Raw genomic sequence first — 22792 nt, forward strand, 5'->3', positions numbered from 1 at the left:
TACTGCCACCGTTGCTGATAAATCATAACCAGCCACTTCGGCTAATAGGGTAACAATCATATCAGGTTTTTGAGAATCTCTTCAACAAATTTCTGCAACCTAGAAAAAATAGTTTCTGAAAAGATTATGAATAACACCAGTAGGATATACTTTTTACTATTACTTGAAAGACAGCATGAAAGTTGACCACAGGATTACACATTCTATGAATGTTATGCAATTATCGTTATTTAGAATAGCTTAATTCATCTCACCCCCTGAATGAGTTGCTCTGGGTTCATGTGGGACAGGTATTGTTCTGCTATGTCATGGTTTTAACATAATCCTAATCATGGTTCCGGACTAGTAAACGTGGCCTAAAGTTGTCTTCACCATTCTTTAATTTCATTAAGGCATCAGTTGGTGAGATATGATTTGATTATTTCACTAACAATCTCTTTGCATCTTAAATCCAGGAATGAACTTTTCAAAAGCTAAAGAAAACCCGGACCTAAAAAGCAAAAGCTGTGCGAGGCATGACCCTGATCCCACATTACATTATTTCCAATCTTTATTCATACAAAAGACCTTAAATCACTGTCACAGCCTCCCAATTTGATTCAATCCCTTCCCTCCTTTCAACTCACTTTTTCTTTTCATTTTAGCCTTTTTATCATGACAACCACTGTTGCACCCTAGTTCCATCATTTCTGCCCTTCACTTTAAAATTTTCAATAGAAGAATCCCAAGTTACCCACGATTCCATATGATGTTTTTTTTTCCTCATTACAGAGAGTATTATGTATATTATCCTCAACAAAATGCTTACATAATCTTTCTTAGATAACTTCTGAGAAAAAATATTGCTTATAACTTTTAGTGTATCACTACCTTCTTTCTAACCATGTTTTTTACCGTCTATAATATGACTACAAGACTTAAGACTTTGCTTATACTCAAACCAACTATTTGTTTATCTTAACTTAATAATTTGAATTAAAAGTTGAATGAGTGTGTAGAGAGCCTAAACTGAAGAAACCTAATTAGGGCAATGATAGCAAACATGAAAAGGATGAAACATTAAGGAGAAAACAGCACACATTTTGTTTAGAAAATGATATTGAATAATGAATTGTAGAAGTTTATGCCGTTGGTAAGAGCGTATGTTTTATGAATAGCAATGGTTGTGGGGCAAAGTAACACATCACATATGTGTAAGACCTACCAGCCATTTTCATGGATGGTGGTGGGGACCATCTTGCGCGTGGTGTGGCCCAACCTAAATTCATCCAACAACAACCACTGTCTTCGCTTTGTTTAGTGTTTCTCTTTCTTCTCTTTTGCTTTTTGCAGTAATTAGTCGTGTCTTAAGAGACTGCGTGGACAACCAAAACATTCACCTACGTTGGATAATCAGATAGAAAAACAAATACCTTTCAGTGAAAAAATTAGATTAATCTAATTCTCCCATTTAATTTACACAATTTTCTCTTAAATTACTTTTATCATATCTATTTTCTTTACATAGAGATGTTAAGTTTATTCATATGTAATGAATAATGTTGATAGTTTAGGTGAGGATCTCGAGGTTAAACTTTACTTCTTTTTTTTACAATGATGTAAAATAAATTGCTGATTTTTATAAAAACTGTTATAAAACTCGTACACAAGATGATTTTTAATTTGCACACATGTTTACATAGACATTGTACGAGTCCATAGTTATTGCAAATTTAATTAAAATACACTAACAATGTCAAATTGTTTTATATTATCACTTACAGAAAAAAAAAACTATTTTAACAATTATGATTAAAGTGATAATTTTTTTATACCCAATGTATCAAAACCAGGATCTTGTTGAAGAAGGAGAATTTTTTTTGTTATATAATAGTACATTTTAAAAACATGAAGAACATATAGTTCCAACAATGACGAAGGGAAACACTGATTAACATTTGCATTAAATCTAAATTGCATAGTTTATTTTGGAAAGAGGCGTCATTGCTGTAATCTCACATCATATCCAGCAATTTCAGCACTGTGAAAGCGTGCATTAATTTTTGGATGGATAAATGAGCATAATAGAATATGGTGCTGACAGATGAAAAAGAGTATTTTTTTTTTTATACATAAAACAGGTTATTATATCATGTCGGGTTGCCGCTGAAACAACCTCAGATAATAAAATATAATATTACGATCAAGGTCACTGCGAAGATCCACTTTAACGGTGCATATTACTGATACAGTGTGACAGAATCAAACCACTACTTGCACGTTTATCAGACTCTGCTTCTCTTGACAATTACTCATTCCTTGTTCTTCTCCAAACCAGAGAAACATACACTTTTTTTTTTATCTCAATCTTTTTTCGCTTCTATTTTCTACTTTTCATTCCCAATATCTGAATCTCTCAGTGTCACACACCACACAAGTCACAAAGGTTGGAAGAAAATCTATGGCTACTACCAGTAAGTTTGCAACCATGCTGCATAGAAACACCAACAAGATGGTGGTGATTCTAGTTTATGCAGTGCTTGAATGGGTCTTGATTGCACTCCTTCTTCTAAACTCTTTGTTCAGTTATCTCATCACAAAGTTTGCCAAATGGGTTGGCCTTCAACCACCGTGTGTTTGGTGTTCAAGGGTTGATCACGTGCTGCAGCAAGAAAATGGCGCCCACGTGCGCAAGGATCTCGTGTGTGAGGCTCATGCAGCTGAGATTTCCAAGCTTGGTTACTGCTCAAATCATCAAAGACTAGCGGAAACGAACAGCATGTGTGAGGATTGTTTGGCCTCTCGGCCAAACTATCATGAAAATTCCTTTCGAATGAGGCACAGAATCGCTTTCATTTCGTGGGTGAGTAGTGGTCAAGGCAAACATGAAAGTGGAGAAAGCTTGATAAGAAGGTGTTCTTGCTGCAATGAGAGCTTGAGCAGCGAGCTTTACCCTCCTTATTTGCTGTTGAAGCCTTCATGGGGCGATGAGAAATACACGAGCAAAGGGTCCCTGATTGTGGAAGAGGCAATAGATGATGAAAAAAGTGATAAAGACCTCGACTTTGAGAGAAACAACGAGGTGGGTCATGATGATGAAGGGGTGGCAGATGAACATCAGATACTTTCTGATATCGAGAGTTTTATCCTCAGAGAGGTTGCTGAGGATCGTTCGAGTTCTGTTTCAAACTTGCACTCGGATGAAAAGGATGCGGAAAAAGATGAGAAGGAAGATGATCTCACCATCACTGAGCTGGATCCAAGTGGTGATGACAATTTTGCTTCTCAATTCTCTTCCACTGTGCAGGGTTCAGTCTGGGAAGATACATCACTTGAACTCATCAATCTGCATTTTGAGAATTATATGGCTTGTGATAGCCACCGCTTGGTGCCTGTCAAGTTAATAGACTCTGTTACCTCTTTGAATTTTGAAACATGCAAACTGAAGGAGGATTTGGGGGAGAGGGAACAAAAGACTCAGACTCAGACCTTTGTTGATGATTCACCAGTTGAAGCACAATCAAGTATCTTAGAAAGGGAAGGATTACTCACATTGGATGAGATTAATGCAGAGGAAAAAAGTGTGAGAGAAGTTGAAAGCTTGGAAAATTCTGTAACTTGGGAATTTGAAGGGTTGAAATTGAAACCAAATTCAGAGATTACCACTACAGAAGCTCAGACTTCGCTGAATAATGACAACAGTGTTGCAGCAGCTACTGAAGAACTAGATGATACACAAGGTACAAGGAAGTGCATGATTTGTAGAACTTCTGCTTCTTTACTTATTAACACTAGTGTTGTTCACGTTTCCCATTTCTTCTTTTTCTTATTATTAAAGTCAGTCCTAAAAAACAAAAAGGCACTGTATGCTTCTGTTGAGTGATCTTATTATGTATTCTATGACTTTAAAAAATCACATTTTTTCGTCATGCAGTCGATCTGCCTCGATCTCAAGAACCAGTCTGCTCTAGTGACTGCACACAAGAAGATGAATCCTCGTCAAGTGAAGATGATGGTGAAATTCAAAATGCCTTTGATGAATTCATTTCTCAGAATCATCTTAGTGAGGCTCAAAGTTTATCTAATGATGACAACAGTGTGGAAGCATCTATGCAAGGACCAGAAAGTCCACCAGGAGGTATAAGGAAGCACATGAATTTTTAAAGATCAAACATTGTCCATTTGCAATTTTTTAGCTTCTTGTCTCATAGTTGGCTTGTTCATTAATAATGATAGCATATTTAGAAGAAAAAAGCCTTAGCATACTTAATCATACGTGTTTATGTGACTTCAACATTTTCTCACAGTTAAGTTGCCTCCGTCTCAAGAACCAGCCTGCTCTGTTCAATGCATATCAGAAGACGAATCTTCTTCATCAAGTGATGATGATATTGAAGTTCAAAATGCCTTTGATGCATTTATTGCTCAGAATCATCTAATTCAGCCTCAAAGTTTATCCAATGACTATAAAAGCATAGAAGCAGATATGGAAGAACAAGAAAATACACGAGGTACTTGAATGAATCTTGTTTCATGTCTCCTAGTTGGCAAGGTCGTTAATTATAACCTCATATGCAGTGGGAAAAAAAAAAGGAAATTAGTTGAACATAAGAGACAATGTCTAAACATTAATGTTTTCAGTATTTGCTCACACAGCTAATCATCCTCCGTCTGAAGAACCAGCTAGCTCATCTCAATGCATACCAGAAGAAGATCAATCTACCACACGTGAGGATAACCCTGAAGCTCCAAATGCCTTCGATGAATTCATTACACAGAATAATCCCTGTAAGTTTTGCTATCTATTGGCAACAAAAGAACTTTCTATTTATTGATTCATTGGTAAGCAATGGTTAATATAACAGTTTTCTCTTTACCTTCTCTAGTTCTCTGAAGCACTTAATTCTAAAAAATGCAAAGATTTTCCTTTTTCAATTCAATGTCTTTAAACTCTAATTGGACTATGACATTGTAGGTCCAGATAAAACAGGTGCAAATGATAACGAGAATACTAAGATGAATGAGAAAACAACAGCAGTTGAGAAAAATCATGAAGAAACAAACAATGAATCTTCCAAGTGCTCAGAGCAATATGAAGTAGAAGAAGATAAACTTCCCGAGACTCCTAGATCTGTAGATGGCCTTCAGTACCTGCTTAAAAGAGAACCAGTACCAGATGATTCTATGGATGGTATTGTTGCAAGTGAGGTAGAATGTGGCGATCCAGCATCAACAATTGATCGGCTAAAAACGGTTATAAAAGCTGAAAGAAGGGCCCTAACAGCTGTATATCAAGAACTAGAAGAAGAGAGAAGTGCATCAGCAATAGCAGCAAACCAGACAATGGCAATGATTACAAGGCTGCAGGAAGAAAAAGCAGCAATGCAGATGGAAGCATTGCAATACCAGAGAATGATGGAAGAACAATCAGAGTATGATCAGGAAGCTTTACAGCTTTTGAATGAGTTGATGATGAAAAGGGAGAAAGAGAAGCAAGAACTTGAGAGGGAGTTGGAAGAGTACAGGCAGAAGGTAGTGGAATATGAAGCAAAAGAGAAACTGAGAGTGCTGAGAAGAATGAAAGATGGAAGTGTAAGAAGTAGAGACTCCTCTTCTTCTTGCAGCAACATGAACTACAGTGATGATGTATCCATTGATCTTAATCGCGAGGTTCGCGACGAAGATAATAATGTTTTATTAAGCAGCCACAATAATGCATCTGAAGAAACAGTTTCTAATTTGGAGGAGATGGCACTAGACTGTGTAAAGCATGTGAGTAATCTTGATGAGACATTAGCAGAATTTGAGGAAGAAAGAGCTTCCATTCTAGAACAGCTGAAAGCATTAGAGGAAAAAATTATTTCGTTGGGAGATAACGAGGAACTCCTTGATGATATCAAATTGATTGAGCATTCATCAATATTGCATGGTGGTGACAGAGACTTGAGTGAGAATGGATATTTGAATGGGTTTTCAGATGATAAACACTCTCCAATAGGTTCCTTGGCGAAGAAGCTACTGCCATATTTAGATGCAGCTGAAAATGAGACTGAGGAAGAAGCTTACACAGTTGAGAGAGAAATGGAGTCTGAATCCTCTGATTTGCGAAACTCAGTTACTGTGCTTGAAATGGATAGCATGAAGACGTCGATTGAAGAGGAGGTTGATCGCGTTTATGAGAGGCTACAAGCTCTTGAAACAGATAAGGAGTTTCTGCAACACTGCATGGGTTCCATACAAAATGGTGGAGAGAAAGGAGTGGATTTGCTTCAAGAAATCTTACAGCATCTTCGTGATCTTAAGGATGTGGAACTCCGCCTCAAGACCTTGGGAAATGATCCACTATAGTTGTTATTGCAATCACCAACCAAAACATGCAGCCATAAGGTACTTATGATTGATGGAAAATTAAAAGTTGTTTATGTTCCAAACAGTTATTTGAACTTAAAAAAAAAATAGATATAATTTTCTTAACCTAATTCCATTAAATTGTTTTAACATGTTAAACACGTCTCAGAATAATATTTTAATTATTTACCCTATTTGAAACGTTCAAGTTCAAGTGTCGACCTGAAACACGGTTTAACAAGCTTTAAAATTGAATTAAAATGATTATATTTATTCATTCATTATTAAACTTTAGGAACTAAAATACATCAAAATTTGGGACAAGGACAAATAAATTGTTCTTGACATGTTAAACACATCTCAGAATGATATTTGAGTTATTTACACTGTTTGACATGTTTAAACTCAAATGTCGACTTAAAACACGATTTAACAAGCTTTAACTTTGAATTAAAAGAATTATAGCTATTCATTATTAAAATTTAGAAATTAAAATACATCAAAATTTGAGACAATAACACATTCCAATTTTGTATTCAAATTTAAGAATTAAAAACATATTTAATCCACTAAATAATCATCCCAAGTTCCCCCTCTGAATGTTGCAAAATACTGAAATGTTTCACTCCCTGTTCAATGCAGATGTTGTTGCTTCATGATGAATGTCCAGGTTTAGGGTTTGTGAGAAGCCATTGCTCACTCTGCACTGTGTAGACCTACCTTAACCAAATTTTGTTGGAAAAAGTCAGAAAATTTCTCCAATGGAGGGAGGAATTTCTGGTATGAAATGATGGTTTGTTAATTTGGTAAGAAGAGAGTTGAAGTCTGTTCATACATAAGGTGTCAGCTTGATGGGCTATCTGCAAAAAGTTGTGTGGCCCAAAATTTTGCAGGACTAAGGAGAACATCATTTGGTCTCCTCAACTTGGTCCTATTTCTCAATACATCACATCTGCATATTTTGTTTTTCTTTCATTTCCTTACCCTATTTTAGGTTTATTAGGTGGGAGAAGGAAAGTAGTGATGTTGTAGGTGAAGAATGGGGTGTTCAAAGTTTGGGTTTGTAAACTTCAAAGCAAAATCATGTATCCAGCATGATGTATAATCTGTATCTATTTCTTATGTTGTTTATGGTTTATTTATTTATTTTTTTGGTGTACATTTGTCGTCTGTGGTAAGCCATGTTTCATATTCTTTTAGATAAGTCATACTACTATAGAATAATTTGAATTATTGACACTGGCTTATCCAGTTAATTTAAATCTAAAAGAAGAGATTAGGTATATCAATTTTATTCTTAGATATTATATGTGATTGAATTGAACCGGAGAATAAAATAAATACAATTACTTAAATTAAACCATATTTTATGAAAGGAAACCTGATTAAATAGACCTAACTAAGAAATGCACAAAAGTCTACACTCCCTCAAGGCTTCATCAACAATATTTATTTCTAGTTTGTTTTTTTGTTTTCATTCTTTTGAAAAATTCTTAAGTGATTTTGCAGTCATGGACTATTTGTAATACTTCTATTCAATCTAAATTAGGGATGAAAAAATTTATGGCACTTGATTGAGTTAGCTTTTCATTAATTTGGCGAAGCATTTTAGTAGCATTAACTCACTGATCTTTGTTGACTGGTTGTCTCGTTTGTTAAAAATTAAAATTAGTTTAAATAATTAAAATGTTGGATTATATTATTTGAAAGATATAAATATACCATAATATTATAATTTAAATAATAAATAATTTATAAATTTATAAATTAAATTTTAATTATTAATTATAATTAAACAATTTAATATATGGAAGTGTCATCTTAATTGAAAATATTAATGAACTAGTTTAAGACTAACAGTATTACTCGAGTAAATTTATATATATATATATATATATATATATATATATATATATATTTTATGGGAAAATAACTTGTATTACTATTAACTAATGCAGTGCATATATATATATATATATATATATATATATTTTTTTATTTTCAAGAATCTATGAGAAGCAACTATCAAAGAACAACAATAATATATCACTACAATCATGAATAAAGACACCAAAATTTTGAATGTGAAAAACTCCTCAAAGTAAGAATAAAAGTCACGAGTCTTCCATATCTAAGAAATAGTTTCACTATGATCAACAATAGTACAAGTAAGTCTTAGTTAACAACACAAATTAGTGCTAACACCTAACCAAATAGCAAAGCAATAAAGCTTTGAAAAAAGAGAAGAATGAAAAACCTATAAAACATGACTGTAGTGTGAAATTAATTTATCCCAACTCGGATCTCATATCGACGATCCAACCAGTCAAAATAAAGAATAATGTGTTCCAAACCTGCTTTAAAATTTTCAGCACAATCTAACGGTGAACGAAACCGCAATGCTAACTTTACAATGGAATTTTATTGAAAAATGTGAATAGAATTTTTCATCGTCCTTCCTTTTACTGTGTGCTAAGGTTCTTAGTGGATTTTGACTCTATTTTTTCTATCTCACTTTTTAAACCCTAAATTCTAAATCCTAAACCCTCTCTCCACAAGTGAGACATGTGCTTTTCAAATTTTGTTGTGTTTTGTGGAGTCAAAATTTGACAAGTTTACTTAACTATTTTTATCATCTTTAATTTAAATTTCTTCTGCATCTAACCCACATGCCAACATTATCATTTCATCTTTTAGAAATCCATCCCATAAAATAAAAATTTCATCTATTAAAAATCCCCTTTTAAGAGTTTTACATATCTACCCATTCTAGAACCAAAAATCCTTTTACTTTTAAACATATATTAACACGATGATAAAGTCTAATTAATGATATTTTGCCCATTTTATTTTTAGCTACATAAATTAACACTAGCATAATTCAACCACTTTATTTTATTTTAATGAATATAAAAACAATCTATTCGTGTTAATCTAAATATATTTTAAATCCAATTAGAACATATCATATTAGAGAGTAAAATGAAATAAATTATATTTATTTTATAGATTTTTTTTCTCTTATTTTACTTGTGATTTTGCCATCAATCTGGGTAGAGTCGATTGAAAAAAAATATCCTCTTAACTTGTTTTATACATATTGCAATTTTATTATATTTATTTATTTTATTGTAACTACCTAATTTTTGAGTAGCTTAATCATTAAGATTATAAAATTTTACTTTGAGGATAGACATTGCAAGTAAGGGAAACTATTTATGTTTTTAATAGAATTATGGGATAAATGATCTAGATTTGAAGGTGATGTAGTCACAATATTTCGAGTTGTGTGCAAGGTTATGTGTTGTTTGAACTTATTTTTAATGTTTGTGATAAAATTTGTATAATTAAATGAATTAAATTTGTTGTAAGTTGTCATTTGTGTGTTATATTACTACTTTTGAGACAAACTAGTTTGAGTTGTGATTATTTATAATAAGACTTAAGTACTCCCATGGTCCCTAGTTTGTTTGAAAAGTTTCAAGTGCGTCCTCACTTATATTTTTGTTTCAATTGAATCTCAAATTTTGTTAAAACGCTTCAATCAGATTCATTCCATTAGATTTGTAAAAAATGACGTTAAGAGGGTGGTGGTGTGGCAAAATGTAGCGGATATGTGTCAAAAATTTTAAATTTGATGTGCAAATGCAACTATCTACATGTCAAGTTTGACCTTTTTAGGAAGAAGATGATGTTTGCCCTGATGAATGGTGTGGGTTGTCCATCATGTGTCTTCTCCTTCCCAATTGTTGGTTGTTGAAGTCTAGTCCTTTCCATTTCTTGGTTATTGAAGTATGTTATGTCTTGCGGTTAGTCGTGTTCATCTTGTTCATGAGGAATAAAAAACCACAACGTCTCCTCTCATGGTAGTGGGTATAGGGGAATGGGTGTAACACCAATTTGCCACTATGGGAAGGTTGCAATGTTGAGAATTGTTAGAACTGTTAAGAATGGCATGACATAATTTTAGGGTTGCCCTAACTACAAGGTGAGATTTATGGATTTTTTTTTTGTTTGGTTTATGATTTCAAAAATAAAAGTTGTTGATGGTAACAAATTCTGATTGTTTTTTGTTTTATTTTTAAGAGCATAGTGGAAGTGAAGATTTTAAAAGATGCAATTACTTTAAATGATGTGGTGAATATAATGGGGATGAAAATGATGTTACTATTGTGAGAAAAATAAAGAAGACATATAATCTAGAGAAATCCCTTAAAGTTGTTGAAAAATGGATGAAGTTGTTAACCGAGATTATGTGTTTTGTTGGTTTGATTGACATAATCTTTGTGTCAATGTTGTTGAAAATTCCATGATATGTAAAAGTTAGATGGGTTGTAATTAGCATGGTATGTACACTAGTGGAAAAAGAAGAATTAATGACGACTTATTATGACAAGTGTAGTCCACTTGTCATAATAAGTTGACCAGTAACATTTTTGTAATAAAAGTAATAGTTATTATGACGCATAAACAAGAATAAATTATAGGGCATACCATTTATTGGTTTGATATAAAAGTACATGTTTAACACAATTCAACCCCACCAAGGTCTTCAATTAACCACTCAAAGAACAAAATCCATGTTTCCTTGTTCTTAACTTTAACAACAACATATGCCAAAGGCAACATATGGTCATTACCATCTCTTCCAATTATAGGTCGACATAACATAAAACTGTCTCTGCATGCCTTCAAACATACATACAATATCATGAATATTGGGTTACCTTTATTTTCTTCAACATTAGAACCAAGATTTGATTTCAACAACTCATTTGCATAGTCACATATTATTTTGTACTATTCTTGAAATGAACTATCAGCATGGATGGATGCCATTGTTTTTGCCCTAAAAGCAATAAACCTAAAGACACCAATGTTCCATTTCCTACCAACTTTGTTACGAATGTCTGCCATCTTGATATTTTGATCTTCTCTTATTGTCTTCTCTACCTTCCCACTTAACCACTTTAAATTCATTAAACTAACATCACATATAACTACATAACTACAATAAGCATACCACTGACATTTGCCTTTTGCCTCCAAGCATTTCACCCTCACTCTCCATTTATCATTCTTAAGAAATTCAAACTTTTTCCCATTTTGCACATTATATGTTCTTGTTGCTTGAATAAATTCTTCCTTTTATATGAAGTATGTTCCAACTTCCCATTTATAGTCATCCAGAGTTTTGAGCATTGAAAATGTCTCAAAGTGTCCACAACTATTTCTATATTCACCCATTGATTCATTATCTTCATCATTGTCCAAAATTTCAAATTCTCATTGTCAAATTGTCCTCTAGAATATATGTTGTATTGGACATTTTCATCATCAACTATGGCCTTTGACTTTCGAGTGGATGACTAAGATGGTTCAGTCACATATTCTTCATCAATTCCAACTTCAACTTTCAAATTATCTTTTCATAAATTATATTCCATTACATCAAAAATCAACTAATCATTCTTCATTGAAAACGTTACTCCAACTAGCATCATCAAAGTCAGCCTCACCCTCCTTTCCACCGCTCAAACTCACCTCACCCTCATCCTCATCTTCACTTTTATCAATATTTTATTTATTTATCTATATATATATATTATATTTATTTATTATTAATAATTTGTTTGAATATATTGTTTTGGGTGTTTATAATATAATATTAAGAGCGGTTTTAAACATTGAATATTTACTTTGATGATCAAACCGTTTTTAATATTTGCTACCTTTAATCTTTTTATGTAACTGAATTAAATAGTATTTAAGTTTGTAAAATAGATTTATTTAGTAATCAACAAGTCAATTAATTTAAATAAAATGTTTTTAAAATAAATAAATACTAACCTTGAAAAGTTAATAAAGTCTAATTATTTTAAAATCATGTAGGTTTCTAATAATTAAATTTTAATAATCCAAAAAATATATAAATTTCATTTATATAATGAAACCTACATGATTATATACCGGGTTAACTCTATAAAACATTTTTAATCAATTAGTAGTGAAAATTAATATATATACATAAACATATATATTTTATAACCGATGCAAACTATTAAATTTAGAATAATAAATACTGTAAACAGACAAACATATTCTGGTAGACTTTCAATTCTCAACTTTCCTAAAATTTAAATAAATAAAAAAATGAAAAATGAGTTAAAAGTTGAGATGGTCTCCATCAGAAAACATCATGGGTAACAAGAAGGAAGCAAAAGACAACGGGCTACCTTCAAATATTTCTGCGAACTAGCACATTCCTGCCACGTCATCGATCCGAGTGACCTTCCGCATAATATATCATCAGCCGTCGGATAATCATCTTTTGCGATATTCCTAACCGTCCATTTTCTAAAAAAGATGAACAAAGGAGAGTTGTAAAAGAGGCATGAAATTTTTTCCTTTATCTTTTTAATTAAATTTCTTTCCAATTTTTAATTTGTTTATCTTCCTTTAAATTCAATCCTCAGATCTTTGCAAGAGTCATCCATATCATACTCTTCACTTTCCTTTAAATTTTTTTAACCATCCTCTGTTAAAGTTTGCAGATTTTTGGTGGGGTTGGTTCAGGGTACTGTGCAAGCTTTTCAACATCTTCACAACCGGCAGCATCAATGGCCACTGAAGAGGTTAATAAACCTCAGTCACTTCCTCCATACCCCGAGGTAAAATTTTACACCAAAATTCAGATTCTATTTTTGAGTTTTTTCTTACCATAATCAAATTTTCGAACAAATATCTTAACAAACCCGGTAGATTTCTCACTGATCTAACTGATCTGTACATTTTAACCGACTTGGGTTTCTTGTTTTGTCTACCATGCTCGATTTTTGGCACTTTTGGGAAAGAAGTTAAGAGTTTTGAGGAACTTAACAAATCAGGAAAAAAGGGTTTTAATATATCTGGTCTCGAATGATTGTTTTGTATTCTTGCGAACTCACGACACGAGCCGTGATTTTCAGATAGAGACTTCGTTTTTATGGCAATTGTATTTTTTTAACCTTGGGAGGTTTTGATTTTCTTGATGTAGCTGATACTGAAAGCGCTTGAAGCTCTGAATGAACCAAGTGGATCCAGCAAATCAGCAATATCAAAGTACATAGAATCGACCTATGGTGAGTTACCAGACTCAACCGTTTTGGGGAATCAACTGAACAAGATGAAAGATAGTGGAGAACTTGTGTTCAGTAGGAACAACTACCTAAAAGCTGACCCAAGTGCCCCACCAAAGAGGGGCCGTGGAAGGCCACCGAAGGCAAAAGCCCCAGTGCCACCAGGCACCGTCGTGTCCCCGCCGCGGCCAAGGGGTCGTCCACCAAAGGACCCAAATGCCCCTCCGAAGTCCCCAAAGCCCAAGCCCACCCCTGGAAGTGGCAGGCCGAGGGGCAGGCCAAAGAAAATTCCTCGATCTCCGGCAGCGGCGTCGGTGTCGCCGGCCGCCGTCTCGAGCGGAAGGCCCAGGGGCAGGCCTCCTAAGGTGAAGCCTCAGTTGACAGAAGTGAGTGTTGAGTTATAGAATTGTTTGTTTATTTGGGTGGCAAATGTAGTGTTCCTACTCTGTATAAGTGGTGGGTGTGATGTTAGATTCTGTGTTGATGTAATCTCGTTGTAAAATTATGTAGTGGTAGCTGACTTACTACGAGGCTTTCTTGTTTGTTTTCCTTTCTAATTATCAAAGAGAACAGTGACTTGGACTAATTCTTATCTTGTGTTGTCAGACATTAATTTTTAGTTCATTATCCTCGGTGGATCTCACCAAAATTTCAATGGAAAATTGTGAAAGAAACTAAAATTTATAATAGGTATTTTTGAAAACTAGGTTTTATATGTATGATTTTAAACAAGGGAATGGAGAGGGTAACAGGGTCCCCAGAGTGATGATGTAATAAATTTGACTCTATGCTTGATATCTGGCACCAACCTATGGAGAACCACCTCGTACGACACAATCTATATTCCCATGTCTGTGTTGATAAGACATCTCCAGTGTTGTGTGAAGTCGTTGTTGTTTCCTTGAGGGGGGTAATAGGCTGGCATGGTTTGACCACTAGGCTAGTGCGTGTTATCTCTCCATCAGCTTAACTGTCAGAGTGACATAAATTTGAAATCTCAGCAATGTAATTGATCTGCTTAGTCACACATTTTGCAATTAAAACTTAGGGTTTTGATAGGCCAAATCCAGTTAAGGTTGAATGATATGGTTTTATTACTATTTTTATTGTTATAGTTAATTGTGTTCTTTTACAAGCTTTTATAGGATTGGTTTGTGTTTTGTGTTATGTTTTGGATGTGACACAGTTTCATCTCTTAACCTGCCAGGTCGAGTGGTAGCTACAATTTTTGAGTTATGAGACTATATGTTATATTCATATACGAATTCGATGCCAAGTACTATTTCTTGAATTGTCTTTATATTCAATTACAAAAAATAATGATAAGTTGATCATTTAAACGAATCATTTATTTGTATGTACGTTTTTTTGTGAGTAATATTTTACAGGGAATGATTATTTTTAACGAATGAATTTTGTAAGGATGTACTTATTTAAAAAATTTTAATTAGAGACGTGTCTATAAGATAAATTTAAATATTTTTTATATATAAATATCATCAAACTTTTATTTATATATTTAAAACAATTTTATTATATGTAAATTCATACATAATTGAAAATTAGTATCATACGAATTTCTTTCGATTTCTTTTTTTTAAATAACATCATGAACTTCATCGAGATATCATCTCACAACTTATCCTATTTTTGTTGCAACATCACATTTATTATATAGCACGTCATATACCTATATAATGTTAATATAAATTTTGAAAGAAATTTAATATATATGTTATCTGGCTCTATAGTTTATACGTACAATTTTTTCAATTGTGCCAATAAATTTGTTAACATCTACCCATTATTGTGATGTGCTACAATAATTTAGGAAAATGCTATTGTCACTGTAACCTATAATTAAAATATTTAATAATTGAATGTTGATATGTCATTATATTTGTTATATGTGATCCAATCAAGTAAGAGAATTTAAATTTCAGTACATAATATTCAAAAGAAATAATGTATGTATCTCCTTATCACCTCAATCATGAATGTGATAAAACTGAACATGTAATTCAAGAACAACAATCTTTTGTAATTTTTTATTATAATAATTTACTATTTATAATTATGTAAGTTAATAATTTGATTATTTTTTTAACTAAAAGTTGTTCAATAATATTAATAGTATGAGTATTTATTTGTATTTATATAGGTTCACATTTTGACTTTCACTTATTATCTTCATAAAAATGGATACTAAAGTATGTGAATACTTTAATTTAATATCAAAATGATATATTCAAACTAAGCGTAATTTTAATATCTAATTTTCATACAAAACTACTAAAGTTTATATTTATCGGTTATAAGGAAGTGTTAACCAATTTCTCTTACTACACCATTTTTATCTTGTATATGAGCAAATGGAACAATTACACCTTTCTTAATCATCACCAACACTAACCTCTACTTCTCCTCTTGGATTTTTTTTTTTAAATGGTTAGGCTAGCAACAATAGCCACGTCAATCCATTTTGATTGTACAACAAAATATATAAAATCATGAACAAGGTAGAAGGAAGAAAGGAGTGAAGTAACCTTAAGAAAGATCGAGGTTATTTTACATTTTTTTTGTTATGGAAACATTAACCATAACGCAATGAATCTTAATTATATATCAATATTTTGCCATTGCATGAAGTTGTTAAAAAATAAACTAAAAACTCAATAAAGAAAATATTAAAATTCTGAAAATATGTTTGCACATAATTTAAAAATAAATAATAAAGATTGATTTTGATAAATAAAAATAAAAATAAAAACTTGCTTGTAAACACGATTTCTAAAATCATAAAAGTGTTTTTAAACACAATTTCAGCTCAAAATTTTTACTTTGACTCAAATTTGTACTTGAAAGCACAAATACTTCAAAATTGTGATTCCAAACATAATCTTCAAATGCTTATTTTCTTTTTAATAGTGACCCATTTACGTAATATTGGAAGAAAATTAGTAATTATGTAAAAAACTAATGTATGATTAGTCTATTAGGTACTATAAACTATTTATAATAATTACTTCTGACTTTTGTCAAGTAATAGTTGAAAAAACTATCAAAAACGGGTAATAAAAAAATAATTACATAATAGGTCATATAATGGGAAAGGTCACATATAAGATGAGTTCTTGTCATTTTATAAACCTAATTCTTTGTTTGTTTTTATAGGAATAATACGAGGTGGCATTAGAAAAAAAAAGTTGAAAAATGAGATTAAAAATAAATAAATTTTAAGTAAAATTTTTATTAAATTAAGTAAATTTAAACATAATATATAATTATTATATATTTTGCATTATGCATATAAAATAATAAAATATTTAACAACCATGTAAAACAGCAAAACTGTTGTATAAATGTGTTATGTTTCAGTCCATTTATATACTTGGAAGTATCATTTATTGCATTTGTAAACAGGTAAGGTAACAATTAATAAACCTTTTAAAGCTTAACTTGAACCTAGCTGTGCCATTAATTGCCTTATTTTGTGGGCTACATTAAATTCATTTATAACGATATGGGATATACGTACATGTTGGTGAATTTTGAAATGATTAAACATAAAAAGCTGGTGATACTTTGTACGGGAAACATCAATCTTTTGAAATTATTATGAGACCTCCAAACTCTACCTTCTTTATGCAGAAAGACTTTGGAAAGAAAGAGAAATTCGTAAGAAAATTATTAAACATGTAATTCATTTGGTTGAAAAATAAATAAGAAATAATATTAAATATGAAACATAGTTGATTGAATAGAAATGAAACGGAGAGATGATTTAAAAATGATGTGATTTCATTGATTTAAGAATAAAAATATTGTATACAAACAAAAGACTTAAATACACATTTGTAGAAATATTGTATAAAATTAAAAATTAAAAAAATTAGGAACTGATATATAATATGCACCGTTTAAAAATGTAAACTATTTAAAAACATTAATTAAAAAACCAAATTAAATAAAATTTGACAAAAATAAAAATTTAATTAAACACAAAATAAGAATAGGATTAAATTAAACAAGTGAAAATTATTAAACCTAAAGAAAGTTACAAATTTTACTAAACATTTTGATTTCTTTGGAAAACGCAGAACCTCACAAGACTTGGATCATGGTCTGACCAAAAGCAAGAAGTACACATCCCTTTTTTAACCCGTGAGTTGGAGGGTAGGAAAGTAATTTATTCAAAAGTTAAACAGTAGTTTTTGTACGCCAGCCTCCAATTTCGGTCATGATAATAGCTAAATTTTGACTTTTTACAAAATATTTAAAATCATTACTTCTGGACTTTTAATGGATTTTACTTTTATGTTCCTATTGTATCTTCAAATAAATTATATTTCTGTATGCTTTAAGAGTAAATAAAAAATATTGAAAGAATTAGTTTAATAAAAATCTTAAAGTCATGAAAGAGATATTTATTATATGATAAAACTATAGTCTCCCGTTGGAAAATGAAAAGGAAATCCGACTAAGTCTTTCATTAACTTAAGAGCTAAACCAAAAAAAAAAAAAAAAATACTACGAAGGGTAACCTATGGCAGAATAATTATAATTAAGATCTTTTAGTTGGTTTTTTACCTTTCTATTTACCCTTTCTGTGTCTCTGGAACTCACTTACGATTCAGTAACAGTAACTCTACTTTGACTTAACAGTATCGGGAATCTTGGTTCATCTCACTCTGATCTCTAACTGGGTGCAAACCATTGGGCGCGACTCTCCACGCGGACGAGGCAACGACTAGCCTCGTGTGCCACCCAAGCAAGAGGCACCCATTGTTTTCTTCCACTCTGTACCCTTCTCCCCCCTCATCGTATAGGCCCAGTAACATCCTCGCTTGTCTGAACGCGTTCGAACCCATGCGAACCGGTTCGAACCCGCCCAAACCGAACCGTTCTCTCCACTGACCCAGCGTTTCGTGCCTCTCCACGCGTTCATCCCCCTCACACGCCACCACGTTACATATCTGCCTCCCTAAGTACATCTCCGCCATCACCAGCGCCTGTTCACTCGGCGCCGCCATCGATCCCTCCATCGAGTCAAACAAACTCGAGTAATAGTACAATGCTTCCGTGAACCGCTCTAGAAAAACCGGACCGTTGTGATTCGCTTCTTGCTCCACCACTGTAAATATCTCTGGTTTAATCGTCTTAACCGTGGCTAACACCTTTTCAATGTCAACAGGCCGCGCCAGCAAGCGGTGAAGCTCGAAGATGGAGTTAACCGCCACGAATTCTCCGGCTCGGATCTCGAGCACGGACGGATCTAGGTCCGCTAAACTGTTACACACGAATCCGCGGAACTCGAATGGAATCCTAATTCTTCGAGCGAGTTCCGCCAGTCTCAAACCGACCTGACTCAGCGAGTCCGAATCGGGGTCGTCGAGCCGCGGCGGTCCGATCCCGCTGAGGCGGAACGCTGGCGGACCTCCCGGACGGACCGCGAGTGCTTGCATGAACGCAGGCCACTGCAACCCCTGCTTCAGGCCAAAATCGATAACATGCACCGTGTCCGCGGTGGCTAATGCTTCGAGGATGGCGTGGTTCGCCGTGAAGTGCGCGAATTTCAGGTACGGGCTCGATTCGTAGAAATGTGTGTGAAGCAAGTCGGAGTAGGAAGTGTCTAGAGTCTCGTGAGGGTAGAATCCATAGATTCTTCGAGCGAGAGCTTGAGCGAAGAACGATGCAACCTTCCCCATTGAACCTCCTTGTGACGCAGCGAGGTTTCCTGCATGCTTCACGAGGTCTGACGCGAGGCTCGCGTTTCCTAATTGAATGGCCTCCGCGCAGGCCATGAGTGCATGGACGAGATGCACGCCGGCTTCCTCCACAAGAACCACCGGAAGCACGTTGTCCGATGAAATCGCGGGCCACAACGGAGACGGAGACGGAGAACTCTTGAATCGCTTGTGGCAATTCTGATTTTCTGTTTGTGGATACGCTTCGATGTATGGCAATTGAATCGCTGTTCGATCGTTCTCGGGGACAGTGATTAACGGCGATGGAATGGCAGCGTTGTTACTGGCGGTGGTGGGGGTATGATTGGGCGCGTTGTTGAGAATGTTCTGGACCCAACCGTAGAGATCGGTTGGGTCGTAATGCACAGTGTCGGAGGCGAGATTGGGAATTCCATCTTCCTCCATTACCATCTCCAATTGGTCGAGCTTGTGTGCCACGTCAACCATGTCCGAGGAACACACTTTGTATCCTACCCCTGCCAACAACTTGTCTTCATTTTCTTCTTCCTCAAACATCTTCTTCCTCTTCTCACCGCCCGAACGTTCCCCTTTCACTGCATTTGCGTCTCCCATTCCTTCCCACTTCGTCTTACTAAGCGCGCTACAGGAAAACAACAAAAAACAGAGAAACTGTTGTTGGTGCTGTTTTTTTCTTGGCTTCCCAGATCTTAAGTACTGTTACTTTTGGGCGGTGTGTGTGCGAATAATAACATAATGTGATGATACGTGTGTGCTAGAAATGAAGCTTTGTTTCAGGGATATAGAAGAGCCGTGACAGCACCGCAATGCTAAGAACGAAAGATGCTGGCTGATGGAGATGACACAGTTGTTCACATTACGATCTATTTCAGTCTTTCAATCACGCTCTACCTCACGCGCGTGCTTTAACGTTCCTTGCGTTAGTGATTGATTTTTGATAATTTGTGTGGATTAGGCCAATCAACAATGTCCTAATAGTAACACCACCATTTATGATGGTGAGAGAGAATCTCTTCTCTCGCCCCACATTTGATTAGGCATAGTCATAATCATTAATTAGTATTGAATTTGAGCAATAAGTGGTCTTAATATCTTCTTAATTTGCTATATACTTTCTTTTGGTATATGATAGCATACATCATTGGATCAGCCGCTAACATTTAATAGATGTGAATGCTTTGTGTAGGGACAGCATGCATGATAATACAGTGATGAACTCGAGAGAGGATTTGGAGAATAAATCAACGTCAGTTTGATAAAGCAAACGGTTTTTCTCATTAATGCTGCTGTTGCGATATGCCAGTTCCATCACAAGTATGGAGTCCAGCATTAATTCTAACTCACCATGAACTAATCATGTCAGATTTTCTGTTTCTTACGACTCTAATTCATTTTAAGCCTTGCATTCTCCACACAAATATGTTATTATGTTTGCTTATTTGCTTTACTTTTTCTATCCAATTCTTAAGCTTTTTTAATTTTATTTTATTTAAAATGAAAATTTGAAACTACTCATTTAAAAAAGAAAACTAAGTAATTTAATATTTTGAAATAAAAAATTGAGAAAAAAAGGGATGATTGGGCTTCCTTAATAAAACCAGTGAACTGTTATCTTTATATATATATATTCATTAAATTTGTTTGTATGTGTATGAATGAGTTAATAAATTTAATTGATATGTAAGAGTACATTTAATGCAAGATATTCTCTTGAGATCTTATAAGATATCGTCTTTACAAGATTTCCTATCAAGCAACGTTCAAGATCCGGTGCATGGAGGAGGAGAAAAAGAGTTCTTGTAGAAGAACTGCCAACATCTGAAGAAAAATATTCTTTGTTTATTTTTATACTAGCAAAAATTAAATTGTGAGACTTACAAAAGTGTAATTAAGATTTAAAAATGTAGATAAAATTACATGAAATTTTCTATGCTATCTTGCACAATAAGACTCGATAAAAACTAATACAAGATTTCAAAATATAAAACCTTGTATCAAAGATATTTCAGCGCCTTGTATTAAAAATACTCTAAGATATCCACGATAATAACAAATATTATGAATAAATGTTACTAAATTTATGTAAGTAATAAAAAATATTTTCTCATACTTCAATTTGATTATTCCATTTTCTCAGGGTTGCATCTATTTCACAAATTTACTCAGTTCAATTATAATTCAATTTATTTAAATTTAATTAAATTGGATTGGATGTTAATAATCTACCTTGAATTACTTATACTCCTTATTTTCTAGTACATATTATAAAAACAGGATAAACATGTCCAACAAGAGAAATAACACAAACACATCATAATAAACAGAAAAAAAAAATCAGAAATAATATATCAAACTTTTATATAACTGACAATCAATTAAAAAATCGGATTTTTACTAGGAAACTTCCCGTAATCTTCTAGTCCTACTAGTGATGGACTTATTTGATCCCCAAATGTTGTATGATTAATGATAAAATTTGTCTATGCAGATTAAAATTTAATCTAAAATTGTCTTGCATGTGGAAATCGCTTGCATTAAAGTATAACATAATTTAAAGAAGCAGACGATAAATAGAGAACAGTGAGGGATAATAACGGGTGGGGGCACAAATAGTATCTATAATTTAACTCGCAAAAAAAATCCCGTTACTTATTCATTTACTTTTTGTACCCGTTTGAAAAATATTTACGAATTTTTTTAAAATTAATGGGTACCATAAATATCTGCATATAGACAAATATTTAAAAAATATATATATTTAATAAAATTATAAAAATAAAATAAAATTAAATATAAATTAAATTAAATATAAATGAAATTTTAATTTTGATTAAATTTAACCTAATAAAATATAATTTTAATTTTAATTAAATGTAACTTAAGAAAATATAAATTATATATTAATTTTAACTTTTTGCGGGTAACAGATACCTGCGAGTAAATAGTATGATACTCGCCCCTGATCTATTTATAAGTGGGTATTAAAATATTTGCTACCCATTACCCACTATGCGCGGATAATAAATATCTGCGAGTACTAACTATCCATCGCGAATTTTAAGTGCAAATATCCGCAGACACATGTACTTTTCTCGTCCCTATGAACAACAAAATACCTTAAAAATTTATTTGTTTCGATGTTCTATTCTTAAATTTTATAACCTTACGTCGCACATAATTCTATGTATATACCTCGATGTGAGGGGGTGTGTTGGAAGTCCCACATCGACTAGAAATAAGGTCAATTTACAATATTTAAGTGGGGTGTAAACCTTACCTTGCAAGTCAGTTTTGAGTTAGGCTTAAAACCCACTTCTAACATGGTATCAGAGCTGATGGTTATGTAAACCTAACAAGTGGTATCAGAGCTAATTCATCTTACAGTTTGTAGAGCTATATACTTTTTTTTTTTCAAAATAAATCATAAGTACTTCAAAACATAAAATAGAAACTTAACACAATGTTAACAAAAAAAAAAAGAACAAAAAAAAGTTAAACGAATTCTCTAATATATTCCTACATTAATCCTTTAGTTACTTGTTTCAGCTCTCCTGCTACTGTCACCCTCAACTCTTACCACTACCCTAAGTTTTTACCACTGTTCCCGTACATAAATTGTTT

General features: G+C 33.1%; 3 protein-coding genes across 3 annotated transcripts; 2 read left to right on the plus strand and 1 right to left on the minus strand.

Moving 5' to 3' along the window:
- The first annotated feature begins 2192 nt into the window (after positions 1–2192).
- LOC114193332 (myosin-binding protein 3-like) lies at positions 2193–7486 on the plus strand. Its single transcript, XM_028083079.1, has 6 exons — positions 2193–3719; positions 3914–4117; positions 4287–4490; positions 4636–4767; positions 4955–6366; positions 6970–7486. Exons 1-5 carry the CDS (start codon positions 2441–2443, stop codon positions 6325–6327), a joined length of 3192 nt encoding a protein of 1063 aa, XP_027938880.1. The 5' UTR covers positions 2193–2440; the 3' UTR covers positions 6328–6366; positions 6970–7486.
- Positions 7487–12708: 5222 nt separating this feature from the next.
- Positions 12709–14037, plus strand: LOC114194364 (HMG-Y-related protein A-like). The gene is made up of 2 exons (XM_028084532.1): positions 12709–12998; positions 13364–14037. The coding sequence occupies exons 1-2, from the start codon at positions 12948–12950 to the stop codon at positions 13847–13849; spliced, it is 537 nt and encodes a 178-aa protein (XP_027940333.1). The 5' UTR covers positions 12709–12947; the 3' UTR covers positions 13850–14037.
- Positions 14038–17851: 3814 nt separating this feature from the next.
- LOC114194363 (DELLA protein RGL1-like) lies at positions 17852–20011 on the minus strand. Its single transcript, XM_028084531.1, has one exon. The coding sequence runs from the start codon at positions 19763–19765 to the stop codon at positions 18104–18106; it is 1662 nt and encodes a 553-aa protein (XP_027940332.1). The 5' UTR covers positions 19766–20011; the 3' UTR covers positions 17852–18103.
- Positions 20012–22792: the final 2781 nt, after the last annotated feature.

This window comes from Vigna unguiculata, chromosome 8 (assembly GCF_004118075.2).
Source record: "Vigna unguiculata cultivar IT97K-499-35 chromosome 8, ASM411807v1, whole genome shotgun sequence".
In the NCBI taxonomy this organism is placed as follows: domain Eukaryota; kingdom Viridiplantae; phylum Streptophyta; class Magnoliopsida; order Fabales; family Fabaceae; genus Vigna; species Vigna unguiculata.